Source organism: Schistocerca piceifrons, chromosome 2 (genome assembly GCF_021461385.2).
Source record: "Schistocerca piceifrons isolate TAMUIC-IGC-003096 chromosome 2, iqSchPice1.1, whole genome shotgun sequence".
Classification (NCBI taxonomy): domain Eukaryota; kingdom Metazoa; phylum Arthropoda; class Insecta; order Orthoptera; family Acrididae; genus Schistocerca; species Schistocerca piceifrons.
The window spans coordinates 692988931-693009137 of record NC_060139.1 but is presented as its reverse complement, the minus strand read 5'-3'; the positions used below and the strand labels follow the sequence as shown (position 1 = coordinate 693009137).

Genomic DNA, 20207 nt, shown 5'->3' with positions numbered 1-20207 from the left:
TGTGGGCAACAAAAAATCTGCACACACGTCAACCAGTACCACTTCATTTTCCAAAGTTAACTGTGTGGTGCAGGTTTTTGACATTGTTTATGGTAGGGCTGTATTTTCATCTAATTTTGTTTCTATGGGCAAAATTGTTCAGTATTATCACTGCAGGAGCTATTCTAGACTGTAAATATTGTTTTGCAGTGGCTTTTATCAGTATGCTCAAAGACTGTCAAGTAGCAATCCATGTCTCATATGGGCATACAGATTCAGAAATAAAGGATTGTTTATGCAATGTAAATACTTTAGGAGTAAAGGGGACCACTCACTGAATAGTAGAAGCATTGTATCTATGACAGGCACACAAAAAAGAATGTAAACTTTCTATCTTTCGGATGAATCCTGTAGGATGATTGTTTACATACATATTCATAGCTTCATGAAATATTAATTCAATGGGGTTTTGTGAGTATACATGTTTGCCATCCTTAGTACTGCAACAGAACAGTTGCTCTGCATACATAGAAACACCAATAACATCATCTGCGGGAGTAATAAGTTTGCGATGATTCTACCTCTGTGCCAGAGAGAAGGGAGGATGGTTGATATCATTCCTCAGAGCAGTTCCACAAATGTAACACCTAGTTTTTTTTTCCTCTGAATACCTCAGATGGATATGCTTGATGTCGATATTTGATCAATGACAACTTTTCAGACTAAAAGTATTTTGGAATATTTTGTTGGTTACCACTCTTTTCCTCACACTGGCTTCATCCACAAGCTTTTTCTTGCAATATCCTTTAGGAGCCTACCTGTTGCAAACATCAAAGTTTGAGATCATTGAGTAAAAACAACAAAACAAGCAGTCCGTATTTAAACCAAAAATATTAGTTTACCTGAAGCATTTACTAGTGAAAAAGACCAGCTTACTTTCTGCTTTTGTTTGTGTATCCATAGCCAACATATGTAACCATTTTTACAAAAAATTTAAATTTAATTCTGGTGAATAACACTCCAATTCATCCTCTCAACTCAGAATATTTTGGACATGTTTTCTTGGATTTACTAAGAACATCAGCAGTCAATGATCACTTCCTGAAGTATGTTGATGAAATGTGGTACAACAAGGCTAGTATTACAGTGTAGGCTCTAAGTTTCTTAGCAGTATTAGTGAAGAGTCCACTAAAATAAAAGTGTCATAATTGTAGTAAATAGTGATGTTGTTGTTGTTGTTGTTGTTGTGGTCTTCAGTCCTGAGACTGGTTTGATGCAGCTCTCCATGCTACTCTATCCTGTGCAAGCTTCTTCATCTCCCAGTACCTACTGCAACCTACATCCTTCTGAATCTGCTTAGTGTATTCATCTCTTGGTCTCCCCCTATGATTTTTACCCTCCACGCTGCCCTCCAATGCTAAATTGGTGATCCCTTGATGCCTCAGAACATGTCCTACCAACCGAACCCTTCTTCTGGTCAAGTTGTGCCACAAACTTCTCCCCAATCCTATTCAATACTTCCTCATTAGTTATGTGGTCTACCCATCTAATCTTCAGCATTCTTCTGTAGTAAATAGTGATAGAGGTATCAATTACAACATGGATTAGGATCTGAACTCAATTTATTAAGATCTCATAACCCATATGATCTAACTTACTTCATATAAAATTACTGAAAGTTTGTTTCATTTTGTTAAAAATATTTTATAATGGCAAAAAAGTAAATGCACTCTTTATCCATTGTTGCAAAATATTATATTCTAACTTTCCTTCAACTAACTATATTTACTAATGCTCAATGATGATTTGGGAGTCCAAACAGTCACTGTTTACTTCCGAGTAAAGCATTTCAGTAAGACATCTGTTGTTCATCTTCAGATGGGTCATTGATGACTGATGTAAGCTGTGCTAGATGTTGATGGCTTAACTGTAGAAAAATGCAGATGAGTAGGAAAAACAAACATGTAATGTTTGGATATAGCATTAGTTGTGTCTGCCTTGCCACAGTCAACATCATTTAAATATTTGGGCGTAACACTGCAAAGTGACATACAATGGAATGAACATGTGAGGATTCTCGAAGGAAAGGTGAATGGTCGACTTTGGATTATTGGCAGAATTCTAGAAAAGTGTAGTGTATCTGTAAAGGAGACCACATATATGACACTAGTGTGACCTTTTCTTCAGTACTGCTTGAGTGTTTGTAATCTGTACCAGATTGGATTACAGGAAGACATCGAAGCAATTCAGTGGCAGGCTGAAACATTTGCTACTGGTAGGTTTGAACAACATGCAAGTGTTACAGATATTCTTTGGAACCCAAATGGGAATCCCTTGAGAGAAGGCGACATTCTTTTTGAGGAATGGTATTGAGAAAATTTAGGGAACTGGCATTTGAAGCTGAATGCAGAACAATTGTACTACCTCCAATATACAATGCGTGTAAGAACCACGAAGATAAGACACAAGAAATTAGGGCTCATACAGATGCATATAGATGACTGTTTTTCCCTTGCTCTATTTGTGAGTGAAACAGGAAAGGAAATGACTATTAATGGTATGGGATACCGTCTACCACATACCATACAGTGGATAGTATTGTGTATGTGTAGGTGTAGATATCGACCTGAAAATGATTGACAAATGTTTGGTTGAAATATTTTGCTGAGAAGTAAAGAATGTTAGTTGGAATCCAGGAACATCATTAAACATTCATTGTGCAAGGAAAACTTCAGGACCCACACTGAGATTTCCTAATGTCGAAATCTTAAATTTTTTCATGTACCCAAGGATAAAGTTTTAGTAACCATTAAGAAACGTATTCCCATTGTGGAGCAACCTATCACAAGAAGGCAGCTCTTCTCTTATGTCCAGAGTGAACCTGTGTCTGGTGAGACATTGGTATTTTGAAGCATTTTCAGAAGGCAAGCAATGAAGACTAACCAGACATGAAATTAATGCACCTAGTCCCAAACTGCGGTGTAAAGTGAAATTTCAGTCATTAAGAAAATACTTTGAGAAATCCACTCTGTGTTTTTTTTTATCTTTCCATCAAAGATAAACCTAATAAAATATCTTAATTCCACAAGGTTGAAATTTCAGGTGTGTGTATATCTATGAGAAATGTCAAGGGGATGAAAGTTGCTTTAGCATGGACCATGTGCTTCTGCACTTTCACAAGCTTTTCACTTGGCACCACACTTACCAGTGAAAGAAAATCGTATTTATGAAGTACATCTAGCAAGTTTTGTGGGTAAATTCAAGACAAGAGAACATAGTTTGTAGCTATGAATGGAATTATTTAGCAGACACAGTAGTAGCTTTGTGTGTAGCTAAAACAGCTGTGGTGTGGCCTCTAATCTACATGTTACGCAAACAAAAACTGTTAACAGCAATGCAAATATTAACATATTGATTCACACCATTAACTGCAAGATAAGAATTTTCTCAGATTATTTGATTATATGTGAGAAAGTGATACCAGATGAAATTTGTTATAATACTCTACTAGATCTTGATAAAACATCACTGTAATGTTACTAGTTCTTGTAGACAAACACAGAAGTGTGAACTTCATGAAATGTAAAAATTCATTGCCTTTTGACTGCCTAATGAAAACAGCTCAGTATTACTAAAGGAAAAGTAAGAAGGCTTCTGCTCACTTAGATGTTAATGTGGGCAGATGAATGACAAGTGACAAATAACTGAAATCTTGGATATCCCAACAGTAATTTGTTCTATGCATGCAAGTATGCATTTCAGTAAAAGTGTAGGCAGTACTAAGTCTCAGGAATGTGATTTATCAGAATCTGTGGGAAGACAAGGTATTGGCTTTATAGAACCCGATCAGTCATAACATATGGTAGAAAATTCTACTGAAATGTCATTAGATGTAATTCAAAAACTCTAGAAAATGGAGCGCATTCAGAGATCAAGATGAGATCAACCACAGCCAAGGAATAGGGGGTCGAATGAGACTCAACTGCAGCAACAGAAAACCAGAGGACTTTTGGAAGAAATTTGGACGGGATGAGTGTGGGGGTTACATAGAAATGGCCTGTAGTTTGTTTTCTGATGACACAACTTAATGTTTCGCCTGAAGTAAATGCATTCATATTTGAAGATAGCATAGGATGCAAAGCAATTCAGTATTTGCACATGAGGCATCCCAGTTTTATGGCTGAAGGCTTGTGGTGTGGCAGGAATTGGCATTAATAATTCCAATCCCAAAGAAAGTAGGCATTGACAGATGTGAAAATTACCGAACTATCAGTTTAATAAGCCACAGCTGCAAAATACTAACGTGAATTATTTACAGACGAATGGAAAAACTAGTAGAAGCCGACCATGGGGAAGATAATTTTGGATTCCGTAGAAATATTGGAAAACATGAGGCAATACTGACCTTACGACTTATCTTAGAAGAAAGATTAAGGAAAGGCAAACCTACATTTCTAGTATTTGTAGATTTAGAGAAAGCTTTTGACAATGTTGACTGGAATACTCTCTTTCAAATTCTGAACATGGCAGGGGTAAAGTACAGGGAGCGAAAGGCTATTTACAACTTGTACAGAAACCAGATGGCAGTTATAAGAGTCGAGGGACATGAAAGGGAAGCAGCGGTTGGGAAGGGAGTGAGACAGGGTTGTAGCCTCTCCCCGATGTTATTCAATCTGTATATTGAGCAAGCAATAAAGGAAACAAAAGAAAAATTCGGAGTAGGTATTAAAATCCATGGAGAAGAAATAAAAACTTTGAGGTTTGCTGACGACATTGTAATTCTGTCAGAGACAGCAAAGGACTTGGAAGAGCAGTTGAACGGAATGGACAGTGTCTCGAAAGGAGGATATAAGATGAACATCAACAAAAGCAAAACGAGGATAATGGAATGTAGTCAAATTAAGTCGGGTGATGCTGCGAGAATTAGATTAGGAAATGAGACACTTAAAATAGTAAAGGAGTTTTGCTATTTGGGGAGCAAAATAACTGATGATGGTGGAAGTAGAGAGGATATAAAATATAGACTGGCAATGGCAAGGAAAGCGTTTATGAAGAAGAGAAATTTGTTAACATCGAGTATAGATTTAAGTGTCAGGAAGTAGTTTTTGAAAGTATTTGTATGGAGTGTAGCCATGTATGGAAGTGAAACATGGACGATAAATAGTTTGGACAAGAAGAGAATAGAAGCTTTCAAAATGTGGTGCTACAGAAGAATGCTGAAGATTAGATGGGTAGATCACATAACTAATAAGGAGGTATTGAAGAGAATTGGGGAGAAGAGGAGTTTGTGGCACAACTTGACAAGAAAAAGGGACCAGTTGGTAGGACATGTTCTGAGGCATCAAGGGATCACAAATTTAGCATTGGAGGGCAGCGTGGAGGGTAAAAATCGTAGAGGGAGACCAAGAGATGAATATGCTAAGCAGATTCAGATGGATGTAGGTTGCAGTAAGTACTGGGAGATGAAGAAGCTTGCACAGGATGGAGTAGCATGGAGAGCTGCATCAAACCAGTCTCAGGACTGAAGACCACAACGACAACAGATTTACAAATGTGCAAATAGTAAAAAAAAAATTTTCTTTGATGACTTGAAGATAGAGGGATGAGTTATTCCAAACTTTTATTCAGCCAGTGATAATTGTTTACCTTTTATGGATGACAATTCTACACTAAAAACAGTTGGTGAATAAGACAGTACAAACTGATATTATGACTCAAACACATAGTACTCTCCAGACTTTTCTTCTATGTAATATATCTGCAGTTCCCTTGGAATATTCATTACTGGTGGTGCAATATCCCCTGTGCCTGTAACAGAGCTGGAAGCAGTTAATCAATAATCTCATTGAATCAGTTCTGTACAATGAAACAGTACTGTCTGTTTGCAGTGCCCACACATGTCACAGAGGAACATGAATTATGCATTGTCCACTTGTTTTTTAACTATTCCACAGATGCAAAAATGGTTGTCATATATTGAGTCCTTGACCAGAATTATGAAGGAACTACCAGTGCTTGAGTACCCTCAAAGCAACTGAAAGTGTATAACAGAGACAAAGTGAATTAAAACATGTTCTTTGTGTGGTATGTGAAATTTCATCTTGTATCACATTGTTTATGGTAAGATTAGTCCCATAATTTAATACAGTATTCATTATAGTTTTAGTTTTCAGATACATTTTTAATTTCCATTCCTCAAGTAGCATCTAATATATTGTTTACGTTTGTTTGTTTTATGTAACATTCATGAACAAGTATACATGGTAGATAAAATAAGTCTAATTGCACATTTTACTTGCGGATGGTGTTACTCGTACATTGAGTTATATTTTAGCAGTCTAATAAAGCTTGTAATTTTCCACGGATAGTAAAGTGCACCCAAAAATGTAAGCATATGCATATTGACCATACTTCATTAATTCTTTCAGAAAGTGAAACACAGTCTATCTCATCTTTCAACAACCAAAGAAAAAAAATTAATGAGAATTATTGGCTTGTTCCTTGACATTGAGCACGATTCCTGTAATCACATTTTCTGTTTGTAAATGCTCTTGTAACCAATCAACAGTAATAACATACATTGTTCTATCATCATTATACAGTTCTATAAGCCAAACAGGTACCGGTACTTGTGACATAGTGAGAGAGTGAATAAGCTGCAATTAATATCATTCCAAGAAGTGGCTTGTGAATGTCATTTCAAATTTGTCTGCATTATTACAATGAAAACAATCAATTTTTGACAATATAATGTAATTGGATAGATAAAAAATCTACTCAGCAAGCGGCAGCAGAACATACACGTAAAAGAAGGTTATACTGAGGCAAGCTTTTGAGGCCAGTGGCTCCTTCTTCAGGCAGAAGGGTTGAAAAGAAAGGAAGAGGGCTGAAGGAGAATGACTGGAGACGTCTAGGAAAAGTGGTAGTTTTCAGAAAAGTCACCCAGAATCACAGTTCAGGAGAGACTTACCACATGGATAAGTCTTTGAAATCTATCCCTTTTCCTAGACCTCTCCAGTCCTTTTCCTTCACCCCTATTCCTTTCCCTTCAACCCTTCTGTCTGTAGAAAGAGCCGTTGCCTCTGAAAGCTTGCCTAAGTATTGTATAATCTTCTTTAATGCGTGTGTTCTGCTGCCGCTTGGTGAGTAGATTTTGTATATGTCCAGTTACATTATATTATCTGCATTATGAGCTGTTCAGGTAACTATTACACTTCCTATTTACAAAAAGTGGCATATGGATTTTTCTTTGACTTTTATATTTTTTTCTCACTAAAAGTATGTGTTTGATACAGTCAACAAGTATGATGAATTTGGATGAATAAAATAACAAAAACGTAAATACAAATGAGACTAAAAGTAAGTACGCATCATTATGGTGACACACTATTATGCGTTCGTGCCTGCCACTCGTTTGCCATAGTGGATGATCACTTCTTGTAGCAAGTGATGTGTCACCCAGCAAAAGTGCATTACAGGCCGTAAAGATCCTAGGACAAGAGTTTTCTCTGCCACATGTCTCTTTGCCATAGCATGCAGGTGTTACTCAAGAGGCACGCTACAGGAAGCACTCCCAACCCCTGGCACTTCTCACGCTGATCCTGAGCTATCCACATGATGAGTGCAATGATTAAATGCTTCTTATGTGTTCAATTTATTAATTATATCAGAACTTAATGGCATACTGTGGTGCTACAGGATAGGTGCACAACCTGTGAAGACTTCAAAGATGAGTTGGTTTTCTGTGCCTATTAAGCAAACAGTATTGTAGGCTTCTCTTGATGCCTATGGAGAACTGGTTGGCATAGGACTGACACAGTATTTCGGGGCACAAATGATACAACACTGCTTCTTCACGATCGTTCTGCTTGTGGAGTACCCACTTCACAGAATCTGTTATGATATAGCAAGTACAGTGTCTAATGTTTTTGATGACTAAGTGTGAAGTGTATGTGGAAGCTTCCCACTTCTCTTATACGAGTCGACTTACTTGGTGTATACAGCCATACAGCCGATCTTCTTCTCTGAATAGCTGGCTTCTGGAAACTCTATTAACTTCCTCTTTGTAGAATGATGCTAGTTACAGGAACCTTAAAGACTCTCTCACCACTTGTGAAATAATTTGGTACTCGAAGAATAATTTTCAATAACTATTGGTATATTTGATCTTCATAAGAACAAAATTCACACTTCGCTCATAAACATTTAACTTCTCATAAGTAACTCGTATTGTCTCTCATTAGAAAAAGATTTAAGTCCATTTAGAAAAGAATTGGCTTAACAACCACGTCTGTACTACAAACATATCATAAAATATGTCTTACCTCCAGCAAGTCCAAGATAAGAGTTTTTCCACAATACAAAATCTCAATTGTTCTTTTGTCACTAACAATAGTCACAATTACAAACAGCACAGAATAACACAGAAGTTCCTTGGTTCTTCCGTGTGCTTTCACTGCGATTTCCACGGATTGCCCAACAAGTAATTGTCAGTGCCGTTCAACCACCATGTCGACCTTTAGCTCGTGACTGATTTCACACCTGCACACACAGACAGGTGACGCGCAGTAGGTAGGGTTCCTTTCTCCCACTCACATCTAAAATATCGTGTGTTGGAGACAGTGGAAGGCCCAGTGGTTCTAGAATTTATGTGGAAAATTTCGAAACACTACAAATCCCCCCTCACACTCAGATCGGACATGCGATCTTTTATACATAATCATTAAGTACATAACATCATTCACAACAACATTTCGTATGATAACAATATACTTTTCTCATATATGTTTCTACATGCATCTTTCACTTCAATAACCATCTTCCCCCCCCCCCCCCCCCCCCCCCCCCCTCTCTCTCTCTCTCTCTCTCTCTCTAGAACAATCTTTAGCTGAGCATTCCTTTATGCTGGTTTATTTCACCTTGACATGAAGACCTGAACATTTTTTCATGTTTTTAGTCATCTTTTATAATATTTAAGAATTGTGAGGACTCTTTCCTTATTTCCAATCCTAAACTGCAGGTGTTCATGACACTTGAGTATTCTATTATTTCTAACCTTTGTAGTACTTTTTCTTTAGTATGTACTAGCTTTATTATCTGTTGTAGTTTGGAGGAACTCTGGGCAAAATGAAAGTGTTCTTTTTGACACTCGTGAACTTACATAAAATGTAATTATGCTCATTGTGCCTAGAATTCAAACTTTCCAGAATAATCCCTGCAAAATTTTGTGACTTTTATCACGAAATTGTCCCTTTCTGCAAGGATCAGTACCTCTACCTTGTCTTTGGGTTGACCATATGAGAGCACTTCCTCATTCCATTTTGAATAGAGGGAAACATTCCACGTGGGAAAAATATATTTAAAAAACAAAGATGCTGTGACTTACCAAATGAGAAAGCACTGGTAGATAGACACAATAAAAAACACACAAACACACACACAAATTCCAAGCTTTCACAACCCAAGGTTGCTTCATCAGGAAAGAGGAAAGGAGAGGGAAAGACAAAAGGATGTGGGTTTTAAGGGAGAGGGTAAGGAGTCATTCCAATCCCGGGAGCAGAAAGACTTACCTTAGGGGGAAAAAAGGACAGGTATACACACACACACACACACACACACACACACACACACACATCCATCCACTCATATACACAGGCACATATGTCATTCTCTCCATGACTTTTCGATCTATAATCCCTTCAAATTGTTCCTCCAAACTACTTATATTTACTATATCAGAGTTTGCTATCTTCTCTTGGAATCTTCTTTCTACATTATCCACTTGTGTAATTTGTGATTGGATTATTGGCATTAACTTATCTAGCTTTTCAACACTCTCTTTTAATGTATACAATCCCTGCTTTACAGCATCAAACTCAACATTGCATACATTTTCAAATGATCCTAACTTTTCATTGATTTCTGATTCTACAGAATTACATTTTTCTTCAATATCAAATTCTAACTTTTTTACTAAATCTTGTAATTGATCATTCTATTTCTGACTTTTAAATCTTGTAATTGATCATTCTATTTCTGACTAAAGTGAGTGAACAGTTGATTTACATGAATGTCCAAGGAATTGGTTAATTCTTTAAGTCTAATTTCAAATCCTCTACTTTACTATTCAGTGTGTCAAATTCAGTCTTTAAAGCATCCATGCCTTCGCATAGATTACCAAATTCTTTGCTCTGTGTGTCGACTTTGGCATTTAACAGTCCAAAAGTTTCATTCTGAGCATTTAAACTAGAATGTACTAAGCTTATTTCTTTACTTAGAGCTGCACTTAGTTCCTTACTCGAGCAGCATTTTGAGTCGTGGTTACTGTATTTAGTCGAATCTAAGCCGCACTTTTTTTCCGGTTTTTGTAATCCAAAAAACTGCCTGCGGCTTAGAATCGAGTGCAAAGCAAGCAGAAGTTCTGAAAAATGTTGGTAGGTGCCGCCACAACTAACTTCTGCTGTCGAATATATGTAGCGCTACACAGGCATGCTTTGTAGGCACAAAGATAAATACCGGCGCCAAAATCTCTGCGTCAGTAAATAAATTTAAAAAAAATGTGGAAGACGAGCTTTTTTCTCCACCCCGAGTTTCGACCACTGCATTTTCGTACATTATCCAACGAAGTAAATACAAATTCCGTATTGTTCATCTTCGAATGTAGCAAAGTTTCAATGTACTACGAAAATCCGACTGGCAAGTCTGTTTTGGGATGTTTGTCCGTGCTGAATTTTTTACTACCTGTGAGAAAAGGTGGTTGCTAATAGGAACCTGATGAAATGTGAATCACATGCAGTATTCTCTTCACCATAAGAATCTTTCGTGTTTGCTGCTATTTCATTTAAATCCTATCTACCTAACAAGCTACGAAACTAGAGTGAGACAACAGCAAACGCGGAAGAATATACGTATCTTGTAATGTTTACATTCGTATTTTTCTTATGCCTAATAGTGATACAGTCAGAAATGAAGCACGGCAACTGATTAGATTTTTAAATCTAAGATGACTAATTCCTGTGCAGAGTTTGACGTACTAGAGAAGCGGCCGCAAAGATTTTCAAACGGAGAAAAATTTTCGCCTAACTCTCATTCAGAACATGTTCTATCATATGCAGTCTATTATTTGGTTCTTGTTGATCATTATCAAAGAAAGCAGCGTAAGTAACAACAAGTAGCAGTCTCTTGCCATTGTTTTCTCTCTCTCTCTCTCTCTCTCTCTCTCTCTCTCTTTTTTCTTTTAAGAGGCAGCAGTGCGCACAAAAGCAAGCCATGCTGCGCGCGGCTACAGGCCATAAACACGTACTATCAGAATGAGACAAACAATTCATGACACAGTACAGTAATGCATTTTCAGCTTAGAGTGACGTAAACACCTATAACAAAGAAAAAGGCACTTATCAGATCAAAGCAAAATAAGCAATCGATTCAAACCAGACAAAGCACGTGAAAAAGGAAGGGTACCCGTATAAATACGGACGGAGTGCCTGACGTATAGCAATGGCTACTTGGTAAAGCTTAACTGTTAAGCTTACGACTTGAACCAAACTACTGTAGCTGCATCGTCATTCATTCGACCTAAATTGTGTCTCGTATTACAATGGACCAACTTTGTTTCGATTTGGAGGTGCGCCCTAAAACTTTTCTCTCCCCTTGAATTTCAAGTCTCAAATTTCAGGTGCGGCTTAGATTCGGGAAATTTTTTTTTCCTTGATTTCGAGTCTCATTTTTTGGGTGTGGCTTAGATTCCAGTGCGGCTTATATTCGAGTAAATACGATAGATTGACTAACTCAGACCAATCAGGCTCTTCTTTAGTAATTCTCATTGCCACGGCTAGTTCTGACGTCTCTCCAATTTGCTGAATGTGATCCGTAATTTTACAAGCTTTAGATCTTGTGAGCATTTAGAAGTTAGCTATTAGTATAATAACTACATTAATAAAGTTCATTAAATAGTTTGTATGACTTCTTGCTAAGATACAACAGTTCTGTTTTGTGCCCACCCAGCATAGAATTCTCGCAGCGTTGGTGAGCGGATGTGACGTCAGGTCAGCACCGGTGAAGAGCAGCTGGTGCCGGCGGCGTTGGATGTAGGCTGGTTTCCATGTCTGCATCCCCGCGATGCGTGTGAGAGCTGTATACTCCCCACACTAGATCTTCTTAGTCATATTGTTTTAGGCCCATATCTTCTTAGTCTAATACGTCAAGATCTTCTCTCCAGTTTTTCACATTGTGACTATCTTACGTCTTCTCCCTTATGTGCCATTACAAATTTTCTCCTGCGGATACTTTGGCATAATCCAGTTTCTCTTAATGGTTCATTTGTCTTGTTCTGCTCAGTTGCTATGGCTTGATAGCTTTTTCTCTTTTTTTCGTCGCAAAATTCCTGTTTTCGGTCCTTTCAAACTGGTGGCCTTACTCTAACGTTTTTGTGATGACTTTTTTAATAGGCCTTTTCTTCTAAAACTCTTCTCTTTCAGCAGCCCTGTCTGTATATTTGGACTCTATGCACAGTAACAAATTCACAGTTTCAATATAAACATTAAACTTCTTGTAAGTAACTCATATCGTCTCACATTAGAAACAGATTTAAGTCCATTTAGAAAAGAGATGGCTTAACAACCATGTCTCTACTACAAGCATATCATAAAATACATCTTGTCTCCAACAAGTTCAAGATAAGAGTTTTTTCACAATACTGAATCTCAATTGTTCTTTTGTCACTAACAATAGTCACAGTTACAAAAAAGCACAGGATAACACAGAAGTTCCTTGGTTCTACCGTGTGCTTTCACTACAACTTCCACGGATCACCCAACAAGTACTTGTCGGTGCCGTTCAACCACCACGTCGACCTTTTGCTCGTGACTGATTTCACGCCTGTACGCACAGACAGGTGACATACAGTAGACAGATTTCCTTTCTCCCACTCACATCTAAAATATCGTGGGTTTGAGATGGCGGAAGGCCGAGTGGTTCTAGAATTTACGCGGAAATTCTCAAAATATTACAAGTGTGATCGGACACTTTTGTGAACTGGGTAACCTGCTTCAGCACCATGTGTGTGTCAGTTAGAGACAAAATATGAAAATTGTTAGATCAGTTCACCTATGGACTACAAGTTCATTACTGTGCCATGCAATTTCTTTGGTTATTGTACTAGATTAGTCACTACATTCTCAATTCATAAATTGTATATATTTTTGCCTTGTTCTTTTTCTTAGATTAGATATGCTCTTTACCTGTTTATGTCCAGTTATTTTTGTATAGCATAGTTCTTCACCCCTGTATTAAATTAGTCACATTTTCTGTATCACAAGAATATAAATGATGTTCTTTCATGTTGTCTAAAGAGATTGTGTTAACTGATCTTTCTGACAAACAGCGGGCACTCATTGCACGTAGTGATATACAAACTGGCTTGAGGTTACTTTGCCCATAGAAATTTTTATAAGTGTGTGCAAGTGATTGTGCCTTGTTAATGTTCCAATAAAGGAACTGTTCAAATCTGGATATTTTTTCATGACATGTTTCCATGATTTACCATCTCCTTTTACCCTGCTCACTTACTAACACTACTGCACCTGCATGTCATATTAATAAATTTCCACATAATTACGAGTTCTTGTTAATAGGCAATTTTTGAGAGCTTCCTCGTAATTTCCAAGGTTAAGTATTTCAACGTTGTAATAACTAGTCAGTCAGTCCTATTATTATATTCACATTAAATTATCTTATAAGTACCAAACTTATTGCTGTTATTGAAGTACTAATTGCAGTTGTTACCGGAAGAATCAATAACATGGTAAGTTTCTTCATATTTAAAGCCTTTAATATATATGCGTATATGGATGTGTCAATTCTTAGCACTCTGCTGAGTTAATAGAGAATGGAACTGAGTAAATGGCCGTTAAGAAAAAATATATTGAAACCTAACAGCCAGAAACTACCACACCATATAGTTTAGTTCAGTCATATTACTATTTGTTATCATTTTAGAGCACCTGTATTAGTGATATATGAATAAAAGTTTCATTGAGTAACTGTTACATTTGTTAGCATAATTCAAATTTTATGTTCCACTTGAAATTTAGAATGCAGCAAGCAGAATGCTGGAAATAAATTAATAAGACATTTTAGACAATATGCAAATTCATAGATAGAGATCTGTTTTGTTTTGTTTGTATATTTGAACAAGTACAGAATGAACTGTGCAAATTAATCCTGTTTATTTATGTTATTTACATATCGTTAATAGGTTGGACAACTAGAATGGAACGTTTCATGTGATGTTGAAACTGCATTCTGACCACCTTACCTCCAAGAAACCATTGCTGCTCCAGATTGGTATTTCAAATCCAAGCACTATTTTCATACCTATTCTTCTAATGTGATAATTTTTGACAGTCTGAAAACATTCAAAGAATATAATATTAATATGCATGTTTCAAACAGATATTCACTGTGCATTAGAAGATTCTATAAAACAGTGCCTTTATTTGAACATTGGAGCTGATAAATTAGACATGTTCATAATCACTCATCGTATAGTTTTTGAAAATGTCACAATTTGGTTTTCATTTCATATTCTGCAGAGCTGAAATACACTTTTTTAATGGTTTTTCTTGTTTTATGGTCAATTTGTTTTCTAGGTTTGCAACTACAGAAATAATGTACCAGTATGGAATTCTTCTGGAAGATTTCCAAAGTAATGGAGAGTTTGTCAATAACTGTGTCTTCACAATGATGCATCACGTAGCAGGGGATTTGGAAAAGGCTACAGTACTTTTTCAGCCACACATTCTTAAATCCTTTTCACAGATATGGGAGACAGATTTTGAAGTATCTGATGTAAGTAAAAGCTGTGATACCTGATAAATAATTGTAAAACCTATTTTAAAGAGTGACCTCCATTCCTCTGCAGCAACTTGCCTGAATGTGGTCCCATAGATTTTAAGCTGCAGCAAATGAAATAGAATCCAGAGCCTTCAACAACTGTGATTATCAGAACTAGAGCTACAGGCTGCTGGTGCTTGATTATGTCTTCCTTTCACGGGGAAAACTCTAGAAGCTAAAACTTTCCAGAGGACAGGGGCTACAGTCGTACAGTGGGCTTTGTAAACTTAGTAAGAATCTGAGAGATGGAGCTCAGTTAACAGCAGGGTGAAATCATGGTGGTGAAGTGGATGCTATTATTGCATGCTCATTAATTGTTACCAGTGTAGTGCTGGTGTGGCGTTACCACATTTTGTGCTTGCATTGGCTTCCTGTCCATATGTAATTCTGGTTCATCTTTTGAAAGCTTCAGACTCTGTTCCTATCTCCATAGAAAGAGAATCCTGAATCAGTTGAGGCAATTAGTAGGTGTAAATTACAGCTGTGTGAAACTCTAGGATTTTACTTGATCTGATTTTATCTAAGTAGAAAAATGAAATAATTTTTTCCTGAAATCATATCTAAATAATCCTTTTCCAGTAAAAATGAAAGCCACAAAACAATAATAATGACATCCAAATCATTCCGACATTTTGTGACCTGTATAAAATCTTTAAGGCTGTATAACAATGAAGCACATTTAATAACCTTCCTTTAACCTCAAAACGTTGAAGCCAATCTGGAATGTGGAGAGAGTTGAATAATACCCAGATACAACAACGCAAGACAAATGTATTCCCCTTATCACACTAGATCAACCTGAACTGGAATTTATTAATCATTAGCTTTGATGAAGAGGGACAGGCTTAAAAAAGTTTCCCCCACTTAAAACCTTATACTGTGCCATCCATCCCATCTCTGTGGATAACCTATTGATGTCTATTATCCCTCTCATTACATCACTTTGCCCAAGGTGTGTACCCCTGTGAGCATCACCCATTCAGAAACATGCCCTATGTATCTTGTTGATATCACATACTTCAACTTCACTAATGTCAAAAGATGCCTGGTATTATATGTGTGATGGGCACATACACAATATGTCAACTAGTCTTTTCATTTTTTTGTCTCAGACAAACTGTTAACACCAGTAAGACACTATTCTGTTACCAGGCACATTATATTAGATGCTTTGCTACTTGTCAGACATTTTATGTTATTGGGCAAGTTATCAGAAATTTTTGTTACTCCAAATGTGGTAAAAATTGAGATAATTAACTATAAAATTTGAGTTTTTTCTAAGCATGAAGTTCAAAATGTAACAGCTCATTTAGTTTTTCATGAATTAAATAAATTCTAGAGTTTTATACACTTGTAAGTATGGTTTGCATGCTGAGCAAAATTCATCGAAGAATCTGTCTTTATTTACAAAGAAAAGTGTACCTATAGCAACAAATGCAGCCAATAGTAAGTGAATAAATGATGCCACAGTTCACTACCAGTCCTGTTGTACCAGACTGCCCAGCCTTTGATGTCCGCCATCTGTAATGAGAAGTGGCTGCTACCCAACCCCACAATGTCTGGACATCGTTTCACCTAGTTTTTGCCATGTGGTGAAGAAGTCACCACAGCACTCCTCAAACAACTGAAAAGTCATGCATTTTCCAGAATACTCGTGCTGAGCCTCTGGGGCATCACAATCTACCCTCGGTCAGATTCAGATAGATCGTGTGTCTTCCCCGTTCTACACACGGGCAGCATGCTCACTGATACTACATGCACCATACTTGTGTCTGACTAGCAGTCATTCCTTGCCAGGCAGTCCTGCTATTGCCTGCATGGGTTTATATTAATAGTAGGTTGGTGGCCATAATGTTCTAGCTGATCAGTGTGTATAAGAAATAGGAGCAGATCCAAAATTGAACCCTTACTTCCTTTGTGATTTCTCCTCAGCCACTAATATTCTTTACCCTTTCGACATTGTTTGAATTATTCAGCACAACCCCATGCACAAGTATTCTGTTTTGTTTGAATTATTCAGCACAACTTCATGCACAAGTATCCTGTTTTTTAAGTATGATTCAATCCAGCTGTGCCTAAAGCCATAAATTGTATAATGCTATAGTTTTTTTAAGAGATTAACATGATTTACACAATAAAATGCCTTTGAAATATCACAAAAATGCCAACTGGTGATATTTTATTATTTATTACGTATACTATTTGATGAGTGAATGTATAAATAACATTATCAGTTGAACAGCCCTTCTGGAATCCAAACTGTGATACGCGAAGTAAATTGTTTTCCATTATGAGACTGCTGTTGAGTACACTAATTTTTCAAATATTTTGAAAAACAGTGTCAGTAAGGAAACTGGACAGTAATTGTGCAAGTCTGTCGTGTTGCATTTCTTATGAAGAGGTTTAACAATTGTGTATTTTAACCTGTCTGTAAAAATTTCCTGTGTCAATAATGCATTGCATACATCATTAATCACGTTACTTATTAAGTTGGAACAACTTTTCAGAATTCTGTTTGAAATACTACCAACCCCGCATGAACTTTTGTCTTTTAGAATTTTTAGAATTGTATTAATTTTAGTGAAGGATGTTGGCAATGCTTCTAGTTCCTTAAAGTTTTGTGGAATGATATTTTAATATATTGTCTTGCTTCTTCAACTGAACCATATGAGCCAATTTTTGCTGCTGCTTTTAGAAAGTTCTGGCAATTTGTGAAGTATAAGTCACAATATTATTATTTATTTTAATTGTTATGGGATCTTGTATAGTGCCTGGCTGTCTTGTCTCACATTTGAGAATATGCTATATAGTTTTAATCATATTATCTGCATTATTTATTTGGGTCAGGATGTGCATACTTCTGGACATTTTAATGACTTTCCTTCAAATACTAGTGCATTTTGTGTAGTATGCAAGTAATGTCAGATCTTGACTTATTGTGATCTTGATGCAGATGTTCCCTCTTCTTCTTACATGATATTGATTCCCTAAGTTATCGACGGGTTTTGTTTCTTTTTATCTTTCTTTCTTTCTGTCTTCTTTTCGTCCCCCTCCTCCTTTTTTTAATGGATGTTTTCAATAGTTTTTTAGGAAAGCAACTTCCAAATATTGAACAAATTTACTATGGAATAAACTGAATTTGACATTAGCATCTCTTTCTATATTACCACTCTTGTCACCTGACTCTTAAAAACATTGTACCCTGTTCTCATTAATAAGCCTCAGTGCTTTGTATTAACCTATCTCAGGGTTGTAAACTCCATATTGTTTACTTCCATTGATTGTGCATCATGATCATATATTTATTTATTTATTTATGCATTTATTTTACCTGGCAAGATTAGGGCCTTCAGGCCCTCTCTTACACCTAACCAGGCATACTCAGATTGAACGAGTTACAGTTTCTACAGAACATTAAGGACATATAACGAATTATACAGTATTGGTGTTAAAGAAAAAAATAGAGATTATAACAGTAGTACAATGATAATTATAACTATAAAAAAAAACTATACCAATCAAGTATAGTAATGATAATAATAATAATAATAATAATAATAGTAATGACTATGTATATGAAAGTAAACATACTTTTCTTTTGTGAATGTCAGTCCTATTGTTAGTTGGGAATTTTCTCATTATGTTCTTGCAGCTTGTGAGTTATTCTCATCGAGCAGAGACATAAGGCAATAGAATGGGGTGAAAGAGATATAGAAGAGGTAGATAGGTTAGAGGAAGAGATATAGAACGGTAAAATTCAAAGCTGTGATGGAGAGGAGAAAGAAAGAGATGAGAGGGGCACAACAATGGTGGCTATACCATCCCTAATATGTAAGTTTTGAGTTCCCTCTTGAATGTTGAGTGGTTCTGGATAAGACGCAGATCACAGGGGAGCGCGTTCCATAGTTGTATGGCTGAGATGGAGAATGACACGGAGAAAGATTTTGTGTTATGTAAAGGTACAGCCAAGATGCTAGATGTATCCGATCTGGTATTGCGGTTGTGGAATGATGATAGGTGTTTAATGTGAGAAGATAAGTATTGGGGGCACCAGTGGCTAAGAAATCGATGAAGTAAGCACATCGTTCGGAGATCGCGTGTCTTTTGTGGGCGTATCCACCCTAGCTGGACTGATATGATCATACAACCGAATATTGCACACGTGTCTAACGCAAGCATTCATCACTAGCTCGAGGCATCTAGAATTTTCACTGTTTGTGCCGTTTTGAACTACGTCACAGTAGTAAAGATTAGGTAAGACTAGTGTTTGGACTAATTTTTGTTTAACATGGGTTGGAAATATTTTTCTAAATTTTTGAATTGCATGTAGGGAGGAGAGCGATTTCTGGCAAGCTGTGACGTTTGTTCTTCCCAGTTTAGGTGTTCATCCAAGATTATTCCAAGGTCTTTTACTGTTTTTTGGTATGGTAGTTGGGTACCATTGAGGAGTATTTGAGGGACTGTTTCGCGAAAGTACTGGCTGATTAACTTTGGATGAGATATAAGTATGACCAGGGATTTCTTGGGGTTTAGTTTCAGACCTAGGTTCTGTGCCCATCGAGAAACAGAGCAAAGATCTGTGTTCATACTCGCTACTGCGTCAGCAATGTTCTTGGGGCTTGCACTTATGTACAGTTGGATGTCGTCGGCATATAGATGGTAGTTGCAGGAGTGAATCACTGAAGAAATATCATTAATGTACAGTGAGAAGAGTAATGGACCAAGGACAGAGCCTTGGGGAACTCCAGAGCGCACGTTTTTCCATGATGACTTTTCCGACCCACAAACGACTTGTTGACTTCTGTTTTTGAGGTAGCTGTCGAACCAGTGCATTGCGCTGTTTGAGAAATTCAGCTGTTTCATTTTAATTAGTAATATATCAAAGTCAACTGTGTCAAAAGCCTTGCTAAAGTCAAGCAGTGTTAGGATGGTAGCTTCACGTCTGTCCATAGCATGTTTAATGTCATCAGTTACTTTGATTAATGCAGTTGCTGTACTATGGTGCTTTCGAGAGCCTGACCGATATTTGTCATGGATGTTATGAGTTTTGAGGTAATCCGTCAGCTGTTCATGGACAATGTATTCTAGGGCTTTAGATATTGCAGGTAGTATGCTGATCGGCCTGTAGTCACCTGGCGACTTAGGGTTGTCAGTCTTGGGTATAGGTTGAATTAAACTTTGCTTCCACTCAGTAGGATATGTACTACTGACAAGAGACAGGTTGAAGATGTCTGTGATAACTGGAATAATAGTGTCTACGGCGTTCTTAATCATGCCAATGCTCACTCCATCATTTCCTACTGCCTCGGAAGAGATTCTCATAATTGCCTTGTGTA

The 20207-nt window shown here is 37.0% G+C and overlaps 1 protein-coding gene across 2 annotated transcripts in view; it reads left to right on the top strand.

The window, feature by feature from the left end:
* The window catches only part of LOC124775108 (protein timeless), a 384357-nt gene that overhangs the window by 287652 nt on the left and 76498 nt on the right, over positions 1-20207 (top strand). For both annotated transcript variants that reach the window (XM_047249934.1, XM_047249936.1), the window contains one exon: positions 14628-14826. In XM_047249934.1, the coding sequence (XP_047105890.1) occupies positions 14628-14826 (199 nt within the window). The remainder of the gene's footprint in view (positions 1-14627; positions 14827-20207) is intronic.